This window comes from Vombatus ursinus, unplaced genomic scaffold (genome assembly GCF_900497805.2).
Source record: "Vombatus ursinus unplaced genomic scaffold, bare-nosed wombat genome assembly UNPS02014813.1, whole genome shotgun sequence".
NCBI lineage: Eukaryota > Metazoa > Chordata > Mammalia > Diprotodontia > Vombatidae > Vombatus > Vombatus ursinus.
The window spans coordinates 10,213,351-10,233,460 of record NW_020954591.1 but is presented as its reverse complement, the minus strand read 5'-3'; the positions used below and the strand labels follow the sequence as shown (position 1 = coordinate 10,233,460).

The window sequence follows — 20,110 nt, the reverse complement described above, 5'->3', positions numbered from 1 at the left end:
TTATCCAGTAGGTTTGGGTGGGGGACTGGTGGAGGTGGAATTGCAGAAAATCAAAGAGGGAGCCAAGAAGGTTGAAAAACCAGATGAAAAGTTACTCCAAATCATTAATTATATGATAAATGACAAAACCAATTTAGAGGCTTCATCTCACATTCAGCAAATTGGAAAGGATGACAAAAGCCAGGAATAGTAGATGTTGGAGGGGCTACAGAAAGACAAGAATAGAAATACATTGTTGGTGGTACTATGAATTGGCCCCTCATTCTAGAAAACAATTTGAAATTATGCTTTAAAAAGTGACTAAATTGTTCACAGCCTTTGACTCAGAGATCCCACTACTAAGCATATACTCCAAGGAGACCAAAGACAGAAAGGACCCATGAATACAGTAAGATGCACTACATTTGTGGCAACAAAGAACTGGAAATAGAGTAGGTACTGTTATTGCACAATGGCTAAACAAATTGTGGTATGTGAATATAATGGAATATTCCAGTACTATAAGAGATTATGAACCTAGAAAAGCATGGGAAGACATATTAAGTGATGCATGGTGAAATAACAGAAATAATACAATGATTACAAGAATTTAAATGGAAAGAACAAAAACCCTGAAACAGAACTATGTAGACTTATAACAACCAAGCCTGGTCCCAGAAAAAGGTTCAGTAAATGCATCACCCTCGTTTCTTTGCAGTAGTAGACTAGGGTTGTGGAAGCTTGTATATGCTCTTAAATAGTTCACAGGCTGGTTTTGCTGAACTTTCTTTTTCACTTTTTGTTATTAGAAATGTTTCACTGGGTAGGGAAAGTGTAGAGGGGTGAGAGAAGTATACCTGGACATGAGGATGCCAGCCTCCACTATCATCCCTACTCTCCTCCAGTTTCAATCACTTCTTCCCTGAACAAACATGTCTACATCTCTCCATCCTTAAAAAACCTCTCACTTGATCCTTTGAGGCCAACCGGTTATTGTCCTATTATATCTTCAGCCCCTTTGTGACTAAACTCTTTAAGAAAGCTGTCTACACAACTCCAAAAGACTCAGGATGGAAAATGCTATCCATATCCAGGGAAAGAACTTTGGAGTCAGAATGCAGATGGAAGCATTACTATTTGCTCTCCTTTTCTTTTGTTGTTTTGTTCTATCTCTTCTTTCTCGTGGTTCCTCCCCTTAGTTCTAATTCTTCTTTACATCATGACTAGTGTGAAAATGTGTTTAATTTGAATGTATAAGTACAGCCTATATCAAATTGCATGCCATCTTAGGGAAGGAGGAGGAGAGGGAGAGGGAGAAAATTTAAAACTCAAAATGTTATGGAAGTGAAAGTTGAAAACTAAAAATTAATTAACTATAAAAAAAGAAAACTGTCTACATTAAGTGACTCCACTTCCTTTCCATATATATATATATGTATGGAGAGAGAGAGAGAGAGAATTTTACTTCACTATAAATGGTTTTCTCTATAATCCTATGTATTTTATTTTATGCATTTAAAAATATTCTGGGAAAGAATGCATAGGCTTTACTAGACTGCCAAAAAGGTTCATGACACAAAACCTGAACTGTTCTCTGCAAAGTTACCAGTGATTTCTTAACCACAAATCAAATGGCCTTTTCTCAGTCCTCAGCCTTCTTGACCTTTCTGCAGCATTTAATACTGATGATCACCCTCTCCTCTTGAATACTCTCTCCTCTCTGGATTTTCATGATACTGCTCTCTCTGGTTCTCCTTCTGTCTGACTACTTCTCAGCCTCATTTGATGGCTAGGGAAGGAAGGGAACTTCCTAATATTCTTGCCTTTCTGGGCTCACTATTCTATCGTGCTGCCTCTCAATACCCACAACATACCCACTAACCACTAGTATCCATATGAAAAGAGTATTACTTGAATTCTCTCACCTTCCAAGGCCGTCTTATCCCTTTGAAAAAGTCAGGCATCCACATTGGGAGAACAACAGCCTCCCTTAGTAATTTTTTTGCTTCTTCTAAATCAGCTATGTCATCCCTTTGCAAAAAATAGAAGGGTTTTACAAAACATTTACAACTGTTTTAGTTTTCACAGTTAACACCAGCTTTTATATGTCCTTTCCTTTTTTTATTATTCAGTTATACACATATAAGCCCATTTTAAAATTCTATTGCCTACACTAATTTTCAGTGGAATAACAATGAAAAGATTTTGTAGCTAAAGACAAAAATTATTTAATAAAACACTGTTATCAATATTAAAGTAATATTTTATACTGATTATAGTTATAAGTACTACAAAAAGTATTTATACTTTATATATACATTCGATCTGTTATATATATACATACTTTATATATATATATTTATATATACATTCTATCTGTTATCGATGAATTTATAATCTGAAACCTATTACACTTATAAACATTTTTTCTTACAAATTTCAAAGTCATAGCAAATCATCCATATACAAAAAAAAGCTTACAACAGGTAAAAATACTCATACCAATGAATGCTAGGATTTCTGGATACTATGTCCCTTTCAAGAGCTTCAACTAGATCTTTATCATATCCAGCACCATCAAACTTTTGAATTTCCCCATCACCTGCACCATCTGGCAGATTCTTCCTTCCCTACAGACATAAAGAAAAAAATTTAAGTAAAATCAACAATTAAGAATTAAATATTAAAGAAAAAAGAATTAAATAACCAGGTACATAATACTGAAACATAACCTATTGAACCCAATTTCTATCACATTATGATAACTCATGCTCACCTTCCAAACAGTCTAGTTCAAGAAAAATAGAAAAACCTACTCATTCTTATTAAGGACTTCTTCAGCCTCATTCTTGGAGGTCATCTGCTTCTAGAGTTAAGAGGGAACCTCCAGAGATCTTTAGAAGCCTAGCTCTGGTTTTATTGGAGTATGGGATTTTCATCACACTCATAGTTGTGATGTGAATGAACCATGAACATATTCTGCATCAATTTTATCATGGAGAAGGCTGTCCAAATTTTAAAGAACCAGTTCAAAATTTATGCGCTAGCTGCTGCATATTGAAGAGAGAGGCCTTATATCTACCCCATACACCACCATCCCCAGTGTTAAAGGGTCCCCTGTATTTGTCTTTTTGAGTTGCCATATTTTCCGGAAACACTGGACCCAGAATATGCAGGAGGCCCTAAATGTGTCAAGGACGAAGCCCCTCCCCTTCCCTGAGCTGACATAATTTGTTGTTTGCACCCTAAGCTGGAATCTCTGTGTGTCCTTGGGAGTCAAGACAGGCGCCAGTCAGTCTACACTAGACTAGGAAAGTGCTTGTGCAGCTGGGACCCTTGGAGATAAGCAGACCATCATATCTTCATGGTCTAGTAGTTCCCAAGGGAAAAGAATGCTGCTTTTGCCATCTTAATTATTCATGATTTCTCCTCCCCTGCCACTCCCATTTAGGTGGAGATTTCTGTTTCTCCTCTTCTCTTTGTAGCAATTTCATAAATATGCAAGCTTCTGTTTGGATTGTGAACTCTTTGCCCTGGCTTAGGGCATGTTTATTTCTCTTGTAATAAATCTAGTTGCAATGCAATGTCTCATGGATTTGTGATACTGTTTTAGGTTAACACCAGAAAGGGGCCACAAGCCCCTAGAACCAAAAAAATGACCTCAACAATCAGGGTAATAAATGTCTTGAGCCATGTCAAAAATCCACCATACTGTTCCTATGGAATTATGTTGTCAAAATTGCTTTTTCTAAAGTTATCTGTTAAGTAGAAACAAAATGACATACCAAATTTTTTATTCAATAAATGATGGTTTTTTAAAAATTACATACTATATGCCCAATTTCACTGAATTCTGTAAGATTTAATAGAGTCTATGAAAGAGTTTAAAAGTATTATATTTAATTCCCAAAGACAGCTCAAAATGTGGAACCATTTCAGTAGGCAGAACCAAGTGCTTCCCTGGGACTTCAGCTCTTTGCTTATTTTCTAATATTAAAAGGAAAGAAAATATTCAAAGGGAATCAACCCCACAAAGTTTCGAATCTTAGCAGAAAAAGAATAGGACAGTGTGAGCCTACTCCACAAATACATCTTCTGAGATAAACAACAGACCTGATCCTAATTGGTGAGAAGGGAATAAACTGTTCCCTTTGGAGAAATACTTCAGCTCTTTTTTCAAGCCACTAGGGTTTGATTTAGTAAATGACCTCTGCCACAACTAAACAGTACCTTGGAGGCTGGAATCCAAAAGTGAGCAATTTACTGCTTCTCTGAAGTAATGCAATAGAATCAGGTCCAACTTTGAACAAGTTTCTTGTCTCCAAAGTTGACATGTCAACAGTAACAAAGAGTTAAAGACATTTCAGCTATGCCCAAAAGGCAATCAAACTGTGCATACCCTTTTATTCAGCAATACCACTACTAGGTCTGTATCCCAAAGAGATCATTAAAATGGGAAAATGCACAAAAATATTTATAGCAGCTCTTTTTGTGGTGGCAAAGGATTGGAAATTGAGGGAATGCCCATCAACTGGGGAATGGCTGAACAAGTTGTGGTATATGAATGTAATGAAATACTACTGTGCTATAAGAAATGATGAGCTGGTGGGTTTCAGGAAGACTTACATGAATTGATGCTGAGTGAAGTGAGCAGAACCAAAACACTGTATTCAGTAACAGTAACTGTGCGATGACTAACTTTGATAGACTTAACTCTTCTCAGCAATGCAAGGATCTAAGAAATCTCCAAAAGTCTCATGATGTAAGTATTCACATCCAGAGAAAGAACTATAGGGTCTGAATGCAAAACAAAACATACTATTTTCACTTTTTTTGTTGTTTTTTGTGGCTTTTCTCTTTTGTTCTGTTTCTTCTTTCACAATATGACTAACGTGGAAATATGTTTCCATGACTGTACATGTATAATCTACATCAGATTGCTTGCCATCTTGGGGCAGGGGGAGGGAAGAAAGGGAGGGAGAGAAACATAGAACTCAAAATCTTATAAAAATGAATGTTGAAAACTATCTTTACATGCAATTGGAAAAAAAATACTATTTTTAAAAGATATTTCAGGTATGCTTGTGTACCAAATATGTCTAGATGCTCTCTGGAATCAGATTTTGTAATAATGATAATCAGTACAAAGTTATACTACAGAGTCACACTGAAGCAAAGATGCAAATAATACTCTATAACAATTCAGCCTCATATTCTTGGAGGTCATCTGCTTCTAGAGTTAAGAGGGAACCTCCAGAGGTCTTTAGAAGCCAATGAAGAATGGTAATAGAAACTGATAAAACTTCTGCTTGGGGAGCCCAAGTAGATCCAGTATAATAACCTTAGATTTTCAAGAGCTAAACAATGGGAAATATAGTCATGGAGGGAGGAATGGAGGAAAAAGGAATAGCCTGAGGGAGGAGGAAGGGAAAGTCAGATAAGGGAGGGGGAAGGAAGAGAAATGGGGGAGAGGTGGCACAGCTGGAAAGAAAGGAGTAAGGGAAAGGACAAAAGAAACTTATTTGTCTTTTGTTATCAAAATTGATTAGATCTTGCTCTGAATAGCAAGGCCCCAAACCCTGTCAAACTTTTTACTATAACTAACTCCTCAGATAGCATTCTTTCATCTTCAAAAGAGGAAACACTATTATCTCAAAACTACAAACCTTTTAGTCAGGTGGACATTCCTTCAAAACTCTATCAACAGATTTCTTCTCAGCAAATTGTAACTCTCAGTTCCTCCACTGCATAAGGAGCAAGAATGCTTTAAGAATAACCACTCTACTAATTAGAGCTATACTTCCTTTAATCTCCCCAAGAAAACATATTAAAAATATAAGATTTTCACAGCATTCAATGATCTCAGCAGCTTTAAAAACAGAATATGAATCAAGCTGAATAATTCAATATAGATCCTTTCTTCAAAGTCCATCTCAACAAAGCTACCAGCACTTTACAGTAGACAGAATTGTGTTTCGTCAGATGAAATTCCACTTGTAAATGGAGTAAAACTGGGCTATGGCACCACCTACCCTCATTCTTTCTAACTGGCATTTAAATAACCTGAGTCAGCCATTAGATGATTAGATGGAATCCTCTAGCCATAAACAATGGAAAGATAAGCATCCTTCTCTATGCTGATGAATACACTTTATCTCAAACAGAAGCAGCAACCTGCCGGCTTATTGCCAGGAAGAGTAGCTTAGTATATAGATTCTAATAAAATGAAAATGCGTGTACTTGTTAGACATTTGGCAATATTTAAATAGCTATTACAAACAATCTCATATAATAGGTCAATTCATTAGGGGTACATATTGTGCTCCACTAGGGTGTGGTAGAGGTAGCTTATTGGTTATATACACCTCTAAAAATTTTCAGGGCTATGTTTTCTCTTACATGCTTTATGGTGCAAGACTGCAGTCTAATCTGAATCTTATGTGGAGTCAGCCTTCTTGACCTTTCTGCAGCATCTGATGCTTTGTGATCACCTTCCCTTCCTGGGCACTCTCTCCTCTCTTGGTTTTTATGACACTACTCTCTCCTGCTTCTCCTTATATCTGTCTGACCACTCCTCGGTCTCTTTGCTAGCTCTTCCTCAATGTCACACCCAGGAAATCACCTAAGGTTCTATCCAGACCTCTTCTCTTTTCCCTCTATACTATCTCAAGTGGTGATGTCATCAGCTCCCAAAGGTTCAATTATCATCTTTATGCAAATGATTTCCAGATCTAGACATCTAGCCCGAATGCCTCTCCTGAACTGTCTCATATCACCAACTGCCTTTTAGACATCTCAAAGTGGCTGTACTAGAGGCATCTCCTACCTGAAATGTCTAAAAGAGAACTCTTATCTTTCCCTCTAAACTAGCCCCTTTTCCCATGTCATGAACACCATTATTCTCATGGTTACCCAAGCTGACATCCCTAGTCTTATCCTTGACTTCATTTGCTCTCTCTCTGCGTATGTAACGCACTGCTAAATGTTGTTTCTAATGTCACAGCATCTCTCAGATCTGTCCCCTTCTCTCCGAGTTCAGGCTCAGGCTCTCATAAGCTCTCTTTTGCACGGACTACTGCAAGGGCCTCCTCCATGTCTCCCTGCCTCAAGTCTCTCCTCACTCCAATATATCCTATACTTAAGTCTACTAAGAAAAAATCAGAAATTTAATCAGAGGGCTATTTGAACATAGAAACTATCTAACCTAACAATTCAATGCCAAAAGGAATGCAAATCAGAATAGGTATCTGAAAGACTTCCACCAGTGATAAAATCTTGAAGACAATTTAAGACTAAATGTATGAAATAAGGTCTTTCTAGGAATAGATAAAAAGACATGCCTAGTCTGTACATGTCCTAGAACGGCACTAATCTTCCACTCTTGGAAAATATCTCCAATCTAGCCAAAAGAACTCCTCCAGTTTAAGTACACTTACCACTAAAAAATACTACTTTAGACAAACATGTATTCACAAATAACCATTTGAGGATAATAAATATGGTCTCTGAAGCTGAGTAGTGCAGGTTCCTTCCAAACATAACTGTACATTATCAGTAAACTATATTATGAAATTTATTTTAAACCATATAGGAGTTTCAATCATCATATTATAATTGAAATGCCACCCATTTTACCATAAAATATCAAAGATTTAATTAATCATAAAGTAATAAATAGCCCAAAACCAATATGGTTACCATAAATAATCATTTTAATTTTTTATATTTATAATATAGTATCATTTATTCCAAGAATCTAGTAATCACTTTTCCTTATTCCACCTACCATCTGATTTTTTTCTACAGTTTATCTCAGAAAAGTAATAGAGTGTATTACTTCTAAGTATATTTCTCTACTGGCTTCCAAACATTAATCAAAAAAAATAATGAACACAAATCTCCCAGAACATAAAAATAAAGTAGATTCATAAGTGTTGTAAATGTAAATTGGTTCTATGTTGACTCTATGACACTAGAAAAAACCATAGATCAATACATGATGTAACTGTAGCTCTCTAGTTCATATACAAAAGCTGCTTAGAACAAGGAAATTTTACCCACTGAAAAATTCTACTGAAAGTAAGCTTGGACTTAGTCTCACAGTAGTAAATGATGGTATCTGGTAACTCTCAAAATCTGAATGGCTGGGCAGAAAAAGTTAATCATAATTGAGAGAAGCTTAAAATATCTAAGCTTCCAAGAAAATTTGGCTTTCTCTGTTCACATCAGCTTTTTAAGGTCTATAGGGCCTGGAGTGGAAAACTTGATTTTTTTTATTTTCATTTGTCCGAGGAATTTAAAGGAGTTTGCATATTCATACTTGGCTCAAGTTGGATGAAATTAAGGTGAAGCCTGGAGGGTTCTAAAGCCAGTCGTGCTACAAGGCCTTGCCTTTTGCCCAAAAGATTACTAGCAGAGGCAAGTCTAACTTAGGCCCCTTTTCCCAGCTGCAAAGGCCAGCTGTATGACCCCTAGAGAACATGGAGAAAAATTAGGCGGCACAAGGAAGTTGTGTATATCTTTATTTATGAGACTTTTGCCTCAAAAGGGAAACATGGGCATAATAATAATACTAATAATCATTATCATGGAGTACAACAGATTGAATATAGTGTTTTACAAGCATATAAACAGTATTACTTCATTTATTTTCAGTGCCCCAGTGAGGCACTGAAACAAATTTTAGAATATTATTTCTATCAATATTGTTCCTAAAAATAACTTCAGACAAAAATGCTGTAGAAAAGGTGCTGACTTGGATTGTACAGAGGAAGCTTCCTCACCTGGGAGTTCTCTAAACCAATGAAATCATTGGTCCAGTCCCTACCATTCTTCATATGTAAAAATATAAAATAAGAGCTTGAATACTGACCAGCTAAAGAAACAATCAATGAATAGATTTGTGAATTAAGGTATTATTTATAGTTCAATTATGAAAGCTAGTTATTTGTTCATGTAAGTAAGCTATACTTTCTCTAGCAGTGTAGGCATATGGAAGTGACACTGATCCTGAATATTTATTATTATTAGCAAACTAAGAAAATCAAGCATATCTGTGATGACTCAAATACATTATCATTTACTTATGGGTAACAAGGATTTAAATGGAGGCAGAATAGATAATGTCAGATATGCAGGAGGGTTTGGCTGAACTTGCTTTTTTTATCTTTACTGCAAACAAGGGAAGACTTGCTGGCTAAGAGGGGGAAATAGCAACATTTTTATATACAGAATATATTAAGAAATGAACGTGATATAAGACAAAATGCATCTATACAACTAAAATTATAATTAAGGCAGAAAAAACAACTTAAGTCAATAATTCCCCTTGATAAGAAATGTAAAAAGGGATCATAACTGATGAATTTGCTAACACTTCTTGTCAATACATATATTAACCAACTTTGGTCTTTTGCCTCACTGTTAGCATTCGTGAATATTTTTCATGCATCAAAAATTCAGGAGCAGCTAGATGGTGTAGTGGATAGAGTACCGGCCCTAGAGTCAGGAGGACCTGAATTCAAATTCGGCCTCAGACACTTGATATTTAACTAGCTGTGTGACCCTGGGCAAGTCACTTAACCCCATTGCCTAGCCAAAAAAAAAAAATTCAATTAATTCTTTCTCCATAGTTAAGCATTACCGAAAGATAGTATAGCGTGTTGAAGAAAAGCCAGGTCTTGAAATCAAGACATGAGTTCAAGTGCCTCCTCTAATATACATTGGTTATGTGACCACAGGCAGATCATTTAATATCTCTGGTCCAAGGCAACTTTTTAAGACTTTAAATCCCAAATCAATTGCTCAACTGAATCATGGAAAGGTACTGTTTCCACAGGGGTATTTTCCTACCCCATTGAAAAAATAAATCCTAACTAAAAAACATGGTAACTATAGCTAATCTGAAGTCCCTTGGAAGTTTGCTTAAATTTTTCTTATCACCTCCTTAAGTTATTAAAAGACTAAATAAATAACAAATGACAATAAAGACTGTTGTTCCTTAATACTTTTGTTTTTTCATATAGAATTATTGATACTTGTGATGAAATAGAATATTGGGCCATTTTGTTCTGCCTCCCATTAGAATTAGATTTCACAAGTTCATTTGCAGGACAATAAAAGCTGCTGTGAAGCAGTCTGTTTATTTACTAGTGATTTCTCCTGTAAACAAATGCATAAAACCAGCTTCAAGCAAATAAAATTCCTTCAACTAGAAAAAAAATTCCTGGTTTTGCTATGAAAATCTGTTAATCATCTTTCTCATGTTATTCTTTATATAGATGAATTTCTTCCTAAAAATTATTTTCCTACAATTATTTTTCACTTACAACTCACTATAATTCAGAATACTTTTTTCTGCAAATATTTTTCAAAAATTCATTTTCTCCTTTATGTTAAGTATATGCTGAAAAAGAATCCATATTCAACAGAAGTTTGGAAATTATTTTCCCCATTTATAATTCTATTCTTTGGATTCCATTTCAAGATATTTTCACTGAATTTTCAAGTGCTTGAAATATAACTCAGTATTCAAATTACAATGCCCTCTTGGGGCTTATAATCAAACCACAATTTTTACTCGACCTATACAAAAGCAACAAACATGAGAACCTATGAGACCCATAAGAAGCTAATAAAAGTAAATTTTATCTACCAAAAGGCACAGGCTTTCAGTGAGATCACTAGAAAAATATATTCTTGCCTTGTCGTCTCTCCCTCTTGCTCTAAAATCCTTGTCCCTACTGGAGGTGGGTTTTTCGCTCTTTGATATAGGGTGTGCTCTGCCTACAGGTCCCCGAGGCCCTACTCCTGGTATTTCTTTCCTCAGGGGTCTCATTTCTCGATTTGGGCGCCTTATCTGAGGTGGAGCCCTGACAAAGAGAAAAACAAGCATTAGTAAAAGTAAAATATATATTATGTATATATTTTTAAAGCATCTTTGATGTTATCTTAATAACACTACTAAATACACTCAATATCTCAACTATGTCTTTCTCTTCTATTAAGTCATGTACATACCTGTCAGGAATATGAATTTTTTAAAAGTTCTTTTAAAAAGAAAATTTCTTTCAAGTCCTTTCAATACAAACAGCTACATTCATTAGACAGACCAAAAGAAGACAGTTACCTAATTTATAATCATATTATTATTGAGGACAAAGTTAACTCTCCCCTATTAAATAATCTTAATGGCTCCATGGAAGCCTATTTTATTCAGTCTTTTCCTAAACCAACAGTATGTAACTTAAAAGAATGCTTCAAAAACTGCAGAAGGACAAGAAGTAGGGAACAATCAACGAACAATTTACACATTTACTCTTCCCAATAACTAAAAGTAGGTGATTTTCTTCTCCACTGTTAAGAGTAAGCCCAGAAATTTCCTTAGTCAAATGCCAAATGGTAGCATTTCTATTGAATTCATTCAACAAATATGTTTTAAGTCTCCACTCTGTGCAGTACACTGTGCTACACAATCAAAGGGACACACAGCAAAAACAAAACAGCCCCATTCTCAAGGCACTTACACATTGTCCTGGGGTTCACACGCCATGTACACAAGTAAATAAATACCAAGTAATCTGAGATTCTAAGAAGTGGAAAGGAAGAAAGAGTCCACTTTAGACTCAGGGATGGAACATCACTTGTCCAAAAATACCAAGGAGCAATGGGATACACTGTAGAAGTGCTAGCAGGCCAGTCTGACTGCAATGGAGAATGTGAAGGAAGAAAGGAGTTGTACTGCGGAAGGTTTTTAATGCCAGGCTGAGGATTCTACATTTTGTCCTGAAGACAAAAAGGAGCCATTGAACATTCCCCAGTAGCAGAGGTGGGAGACATGGGGTCGGCAGGGTGAGGATGGGTTGTAGAGGTGAGAAACCAGATACAAGAAGATCAATTAAGAAGCTACTGAAAAAATCCAAAGGTGAAATCATTCTGAAGAACAATTTGGAACTATGCCCAAGACTATAAAACTATGCATACCCTTTGACCCCAGCTACTAGGTTTGTTTCCCCAAAAGATCAAAGAAAAAGGAAAAGGACTCATATGTACAAGAGTATTTATAACAGTTCTTTTTGTGGCGGCAAAGAATTGGAAACTGAAGGGATGCCCATCAGCTGTAAAACAGCTGAACAAGTTTTGTTATATGATTGTGATGGAACACTATTGTGGTATAAGAAAAGACAAGGAGACTGGTTTCAGAAAAATCTAGGAAGAACTATATATAAATTGACACAGAGTGAGAGAACAGAACCAGGAAATTATTTTGCACAGTAGCAACAATATCGTATTGCTGATCAACTGCTCTAAGCAATGAAATGATCCAACTCAATTCCAAAAGACTCATTATGAAAAATGCTATCCATCTGTTGAGAAAGAATTGATGAAATCTGAGTGCAAACTGAAGTATAATTTTTTCATTTTCTTCATTTTTCTTGCTTTTTTGCAACATGGCTATTATAGAAAGTTGTCTTTTGTGATTCCACATGTACAACTGATATCATATCATTTGCATTCTCAATTGGTAGGGAAGAGGCTAGAGGAGAGGAAAGAATTTGGAACTCAAACTTTTTTAAATGAATGTTAAAAATAAATATTTTTTTTTAAATCCAAAGGTGAGCTGATGAGGGCTTGTGTAAGTAGAAAGAATGTAACTGATAGGAGACGTGTGGTCAATGAAGGATAAACAACATTTTGCAACTGATTAGATATGGGAATTGAGGTTGAGGGAACATTAAAATTAAAAACATTAAAATTAAAATTAAAAATGGAAAGTAAATAAAATTCACATTCTGAGGTTTGGGGAAGTTAGAACAGTCAAATAAACGTATTTATCACTTGTAAAAATCAAAGCATATCCACCCCTCAAATTAACACAAATTCTCAAACTAAACCAAGAATTTTAATAACCAATGGTACAAAAAAGCAAAGTTTATTTTGTGTAATGTGAAATACATCTCTGATACATCTCTGCAAGTCTAATAAGTATAATCATGAGGCCTCGTCTCTCAGTAATGAATCTGTTTCTCTGTTCTACTCTATCTTGGTTCTGCCTTTCTCTGTGTCTCTGCCTGTGTTTCTCTTTGAGTACATCTATCATCAGTACCTCTCTGTTGCCTCTGCCTCTATCTATGTTTTTTTGATCCCATGTGTATCCACTTCATTCTCATGCACTAGCCCTTGGTACCCCTCTTTTAGCCAGGAGCTTTAATTCACTTGCAGAAACATCAGAGCATTTCCCTGCCTAGGGCCTGGAATGTGAGTACAAACATGCCACTCTTCAATGAATGGAGCAAGAGGAACAGATGAGAAGTTTATAAAAGGCACATCCTTGGAGCAAAATATACATAAAATATATGACAAACTGACCCAAGACACCAACATAGCACTTTTGTTCAGATTACTAAAGCCCACTGTCACAAACCAAACCATTTTTGTTAATTTTTTTTTATTTTAAACTTAAATACAACATAAAAAAAAGAAAAAAAAACTTAAAATACCAAAACTTAAATACAAAATAAGAAAAGAAAAAAAATCGCCATGTGCACAGCAGAACATGACAGAATTCAAAATATAAAGCAATAAATTTCCATTTCAAGAAATCCTATATAATAAATACTACACATTATGTTCACAGCTGTCCATCTTTTCTTTACTTCCTTGTAGGTTTTATTTTGTTTTCTGCTATGCTTTGTCCTTTTTTCCCCCTTCCTCTTCCCCTCCCCCAAGAAGGCTACAATTAAGTGCACACACACACACATAACATACACATTCATATATACACACAAACACATAAAGACATACATATAGATATACATACATGCATGCACTTACATATACATATATATACATAGATATGTATAATCATACACATATATATTCATATGTATCTATGTAAGACCATACTATCCTTGTTTGTGCTCTGTTTCTCTGAAGGTGGATAACATCTTTCTTTTTAAATCCAAGTCTTTCCATATTTTTCTAAGTCCACTGATCCATCATTTCCTACACCAGAGCAATATTCCAACTTTACACTGTCTAGTTATTTTAAATAGTCAAAACCAACATTGATTAATGTGGTTGACATTTGGTGTAGTTTCCCTATTTTTCTTTTGATTAAATCCATTTTAACTTTAACTTTGTCTGAGATCATGATTACTAGCCCTGCTTTTTTTCCCCTAATAAATTCTACTCCTGATCTTTATTTTATGTTTGTGTGTATCTCTTATTTCCTATCCATCCTGACTCCTCTACTTTACTTCTACCCACTATCTTGCCTTCATATCATTTAACCTTATCCTCTCCCCCACTTTCCTCTTGCCCTCATTTCTAACTGAATCTATAAGACATTTATAGCCTTCCAAATATATATCTCATGCCCATTAATCTGGACACCCTTCTATACCTCCCCTTATCCTATTCCCTTACCTTCTTATTTCGTTATAAATTTAGAAGACTTTTATTCCCTTCTAAATGTACACATTATTCTCTCTTTAACCCAGATCTGATATGAGTAGGGTTCCCTCTAAAAATCCCCCCATCACCTTAGCCTTTTACCTCTTTCTGAATTTAAAAGACCTTTATACCCTTCTAGATATATATGTATTGTTCCCTCTTTAACCCATTACCAATGAGAGTAGGGTAGGGTTCCAGAACTACTAGCCCTCCTCCTCCACTTAACTCCTCTGGGTGAGTTCTTCCTCTCCTACTTGGTTTGTATAAGATAATTCCTCTTTTTACCTTTTCCTAGACAGTATTACTTTTTAAAATCACATCATAGTCAGCTCTACTCCAATCTTTCTTTCAAACTACCCAATTACTAATTACAATCTTAGAGACAGCATACATTTCCTCATATAAAAAGTAAACAGTCTGTCCTTTTTCAGTCCCTTGTAATTAGTCTTTGACGTTTACCTTTGATGTCTACCTTGATGTTTCTCTTGGATTTTGCAGGTCAAATTTTCTATTAAGTTCAAGTCTTTTTGTCCTGAAAGTCTGGCAATTTATTTAATGTCCATTTTTTCATTCAGGATTATGCTCAACTTTGCTGGGTATGATATTTTCAGCTGTAATCCCAGTTTTTTTGCTCTTCAATATATAGTGTTCCAAGATCTGTGGTCTTTTAATGTAGCCACTGCTAGGTCTTGTGTGATTCCAATTGTGACTCTGCCATAAGTAATTTTTTTTTTCTTTTTTCTCATAATATTTTCTCCTTGAGCTGGGGGTTTCAGAATTTAGCTGTGATATTCCTATAGGTTTTCCCCACAGGATCTTTCAGGTGATGATTAGTGTATTTTTTCTATTTCTACTTTCCTCTCTTGTTTTAACACTTCGGGACAATTTTCTTTAATTATTTCTGGTATTACAGTATTGATTCTTTTTTTGATTATAGATTTCAGGTAGTTCGATTGCTCTTAATGTTTTCTCTTCGTGATCTGGTCTCCAGATCAGCTGTTTTTCTTATAAGAGGTTTCACATTCTCTTCTATTTTTTATTCTTTTCATTTTGTTTTATTATTTCTTGGTCTCTTATAACTTCGCTAGTTTCCCCTTGCCCAATTCTAATTTTTAAGGAATCATTTTCTTCCTTAAAATTCTGGATCTCCAATTCTAGTTGGTTAACTTTCTTTTCATAATCTTGTTTTTATTGGATTTTTCTTTTTTTATTTTTCCTCCATCTCTCTCATTTGATTTTTAAAGTCTTTTCAAATTTCATCAATGAATTCTTTTGGGGCAAGTGAACATCTGACATTACTCTTTGGGGTAAGAGAGGCTTTTTTTGCTTCAGTATCCTCCTCCAAAGACAAACCCCACTCTTCTCTATTCCCAAAGTAACTTTCTATGGTTGCGTTCTTTCTCCTTTTCCTGCTCATCTGTTTTTGTTTTTGTTTTTGTTTGATATAGCAACTTTTTGTAATCACCTCTAGTCCTGGGGTATGAGGAATGGTGCGTCTGGCCTCAAGTCCTCCTCCAGTTCTCCCCTCTAGCCTGGAATCAAGACCAAGAACTCTGCCCTCTTGTAAGTGTCCACAACAAGCAGCATCCCTGCCCCACAGCTTCTGCGTTCACTGGGATGTGCTGGTCCCTTCTTGCCCAGGGCCACTTCTTGGCAGCACAGCTGGGCCTGGAGAACCTTATCAGCAGAGGTTCCCTCAATCTTCCCCTGCTCAGACACCCAACTCCCCACAATGTCCAGGAGTTGAAAATATCTGTGGCTGGGGCCGAGGGTACCTCCCAACCCAGCTAGCCCCAGGGCTCACAACTTGTTTCAGTAGAACTAGCCTGGAGGTGTTTACATAGGAACCAAACTTCAGACCTGGGATTTTTCTTCAGTTCTCCTCCAGTTGTCCCAGGAGGACTACTGTTCTGCCTCAACTCTTGTTTATTTTTACCACTCTATGTTTGTCCTGAGGTGCTATTTTGTCTCGCTTGTGGGAAAAATCTGGAGAGCTTGGAATTCTCTGACCTACTCTGCCATCTTCCCAGAATCCTCTCTCTCCAAACATTTTTTTTTTTTTTTGGCGAGGCAATTGGGGTTAAATGACTTGTCCAGGGTCAGCTAGTAAATATCAAGTGTCTGGTCTGAGACCGGATTTGAACTCAGGTCCTCCTGACCCCAGGGCCAGTGCTCTGTCCACACCACCACCTAGCTGCCCCACCCCAAAACCATTTTTAATAAAATAGTGAATACTGTATGCACTAGTAATCTAATAGCTTGGGGTGGAATCTATTTGCAAAGTTATGGTAAACTAACAATTACAGGGTTTTGAATGTTTTTAAAATAACCATCTAATGAATATAAGGGATTTCAACAATTTAAAGTAAACAATTTAAAGTAAATTAGATCTAGCTAGCAAATCTAGATTAACAAATTCCGACCAGGTCACACTTTCACTACACCAGGGATACTGAATTTCCAATTGTCACTATTCAGACCATATTCTCTTACTCACTCACTGACCCCTTAGTCTCATCCTCTTCCCACCCGTGCAGTACTCTCACGCCACCCATTCCTCCCACTATGTTCTCTGGAATACTTGCTCTGTAGGAAACAAACCTGGCTTTTCCTTTTCCACTCTTTTGCTCAAGCTCTCCCTGAGACTTGGGTCCCTCCTGATGACACAGTCTTCCTTGATGACATGATCATCCTTTCCAGCACTGGTTACACTTTCACTCATTTCCCCCCAACTCTCTGGTCAAAGTCAAGGTCAAATAATACTCCCTGCTCCTTGTCACTACTTCCAGACTCTCTAACATCATCACTCAGTGTCCTCTCTTCCTTTAGAGTTCACCCCCCAAAAATTCTGGTAGCTGTTGTCTACCAACCTCCAGGACATGTCCCTTCTTTCCTGAATGAGCTCAATGACTGGCTCACAGTCTTTCTGCCTCAACTCCTGTCCTCATTATTAGGGAACTTCAATTTCCTTCTTTTTTTTTTTTTTTTGGTTACGTGACCTGCCCAGGGTCACAAAGCTAGTAAGTGTCATGTGTCTGAGGCCGGATTTGAACTCAGATCCTCCTGAATCCAGGGCCGGTGCTCTATTCACTGCGCCACCTAGCTGCCCCATTCAATATACATTTTACTACTCCCTCAAACATTCCAGTCTCCCATTTCTTCAAACTGGTCATTTCCAATGACCTACTCATGCACCCCACTTCAGCTACACACAGCTACTCTTGTTCCTGCCATCACTTGGAAAGGGGGTAGGGGAAAGGGAGAAAAAGAAAGGGAGAGGGGGAAAAGGGGAAAAGGAAGAGAAAGGGGAAGAGAATGGCCTTTTCTCAGACCTCTCTGAAAGCCTGTGACACTGTCACTCACCTCTACTCCTTGACAGGTTTTCGTGTTACTGCTTCCCTCCTATGTGTCTGACTGCTCCTCAGTTCTCCTTTGATAAATCTTCATCCAGATTAAGCCCACTAATTTTAGGCTTCGGCTTTGTCCTGAAATCTATTCTTTTTTCCTTCTACACTGTTTTGCTTGGTAATCTCATGAAATTCCATGGATTCAATTATCCTCCCTATGATAATGATTCTCAAATCTACTTATGCAGATTTAACATCTATTTTCCAATATTGCATCTACAACTGCCTCTTGGACATCTCATGCAGGACAACTTAAACTCAACATGTCCACAACTGAATTTATTATCTTTCCCCCCAAACCCTCCCTTCTTCCTAATGTTCCTACCACCATCTACCCAGTCACCCAGGCTCACAAACTAGGTATCATCCTTGACACCTCACTCTCTCCCCACCACCCCCAATATCCAATCTGTTGCCAAGGCCTGTTGATTTTACCTGTGTAACATCTCTCACATAAGCCCTCTTCTCTCATCTGACACTACCACCACCCTGACATAGACCCTTATCACCTCACACCTGGACCATTGTAATATCCTGATGGTTAATGCCCCTGCCTCAAGTCTCTCCCCACTATAGTCTCCATCAGCCACCAAAATGATATTTCAAAAGCACAGGTCTGACCATGTTATTCCCCTATTCAATCAACTCTAGTGGCTCCCTATCACCTCACAAAATATAAAATCCATTGTTTGGTGTTCAAAACCCTTCATAACCTGGACCCTTCCTACCTTTCCAGTCTTCTTACATCTTATTTATCTCTCCCTTCTCCACCCTCCATCATGCAATCCAGTGACACTCACCTCCGTGTGGTTCCTCGCATACAATACTCCATCTCCTAACCTTAGGCATTTTCTCTTGCTGTCCTTCATGCCTAGAATGCTCTTCCTCCTCCTCTTTGCCTCTTGGATTCCTTGGCTTCAAGTCCCAGGTAAAATTTCACCTTTTACAGAAATCCTTTTCTGATCGCCCTTACTTCTAGCTCTCTACCTTTGTTGATTACTTCCAATTTATCCTGTATATAGCTGTTTGTACATAGTTGCTTACATGCTGTCTCTCCCATTAGATTGTAAGTTCCTTGAAGGCAGTTTCTATCTTTTGCCTTTCTTTGTATTCCCTGTGCTTAGCACAGTGCCTGGCACAAGAGCAGGCAATCAATAAATGTTTACTACTGACTATTATATACTAGATTTTAGGCAGTATTTCATTAAAATTATTAAAATTTCTAATAAAATTTCTAATAAACTAGGAAATACAAGGAACATCACTAAAATGTTAAGTTGTCCTATTGCTAGTGTTTCAAATTGTACTTAATTACTAGAAAAGATCAAGTGCTGGGTTTGGATTCAAATGGTTAACATTCTTCTGAAAGATGGAAAAAGTTATTATTTAAAAAATTATTATTTTAACAGTTTATTTCCAACCACTTTCCAAGATCACTCACACTGATCTGTAAGTTTCCGCCACATAAGGCACCTTATGTTCTTCAAGTTAACAAGGGTCACTTATTGTCCACAGCTCTTCCTTTAGTTTCTTTTATTTTTTTCTTCATTTTTTTCCTAGATCCCTCCCATGGTGTCCATCCTGTCTCCATTAAGACACTTAGATTCTCAAAATCTAGCCACTGCTTACCCATGTTCAGACTCCTTAAGAGTCTGCCCAATATGGCGGATATTCTAATAAACCTTGTCTTTGGCTGAAAGAAGGCTTAGGTCAAATTCTTTTGGGCAGGATCTGCATGTTGTGATATTGGGGTCCCAGCACTCCTGAACCCCTTAACCTCAACATCACCAAAAGCATACTTGTAACAACTCTGAGACCTCATCCTATTTGTATATTCTTTTGATATATTCACTGGTTCTCTGTTGTAGAAACATTTTATTCCATGTAGCTTGAAGATTCTAGATATTTGGTGGGACAACATCTATTAGATGTTGTTCTTAAGCTGTTACAAATTAATTTTATGTCTGGACGATTGTAGGCCATAGTTTGATCTTGGATCAAACTTACTCTGTACTGTTGCAGTCTAGGAGTGCTAGGAACCCTGAAATGCAAGGGTACAGGATGGGAGTCTGCCTTGAAAGAATTCAACCACTGAAGCCTTCTTTCAGTCCAAGTAGTGAATTTATTGTAACATCAACAGAAGTGGGCCAGACTCCTAGTGAGCCTGCCATATTTGTGACGCCAATACAAGCAGGCCAGATTCTTAAGGAATCTTCCCCCTTCCTTTAGTTTCACAGCCCAGCTCAAGTCTGCTCCAAAGGGGAGACTCT

At 36.9% G+C, this 20,110-nt stretch overlaps 1 protein-coding gene across 1 annotated transcript in view; it reads right to left on the bottom strand.

The window, feature by feature from the left end:
• KATNAL1 (katanin catalytic subunit A1 like 1) overlaps positions 1-20,110 on the bottom strand; it is a 90,996-nt gene that overhangs the window by 21,866 nt on the left and 49,020 nt on the right. Inside the window, exons 4-6 of the mRNA XM_027835178.1 lie at positions 10,682-10,850; positions 2,482-2,609; positions 1,905-2,010 (exon numbers count right to left, since the gene is read on the bottom strand). Of these exons, the coding sequence (XP_027690979.1) occupies positions 1,905-2,010; positions 2,482-2,609; positions 10,682-10,850 (403 nt within the window). The remainder of the gene's footprint in view (positions 1-1,904; positions 2,011-2,481; positions 2,610-10,681; positions 10,851-20,110) is intronic.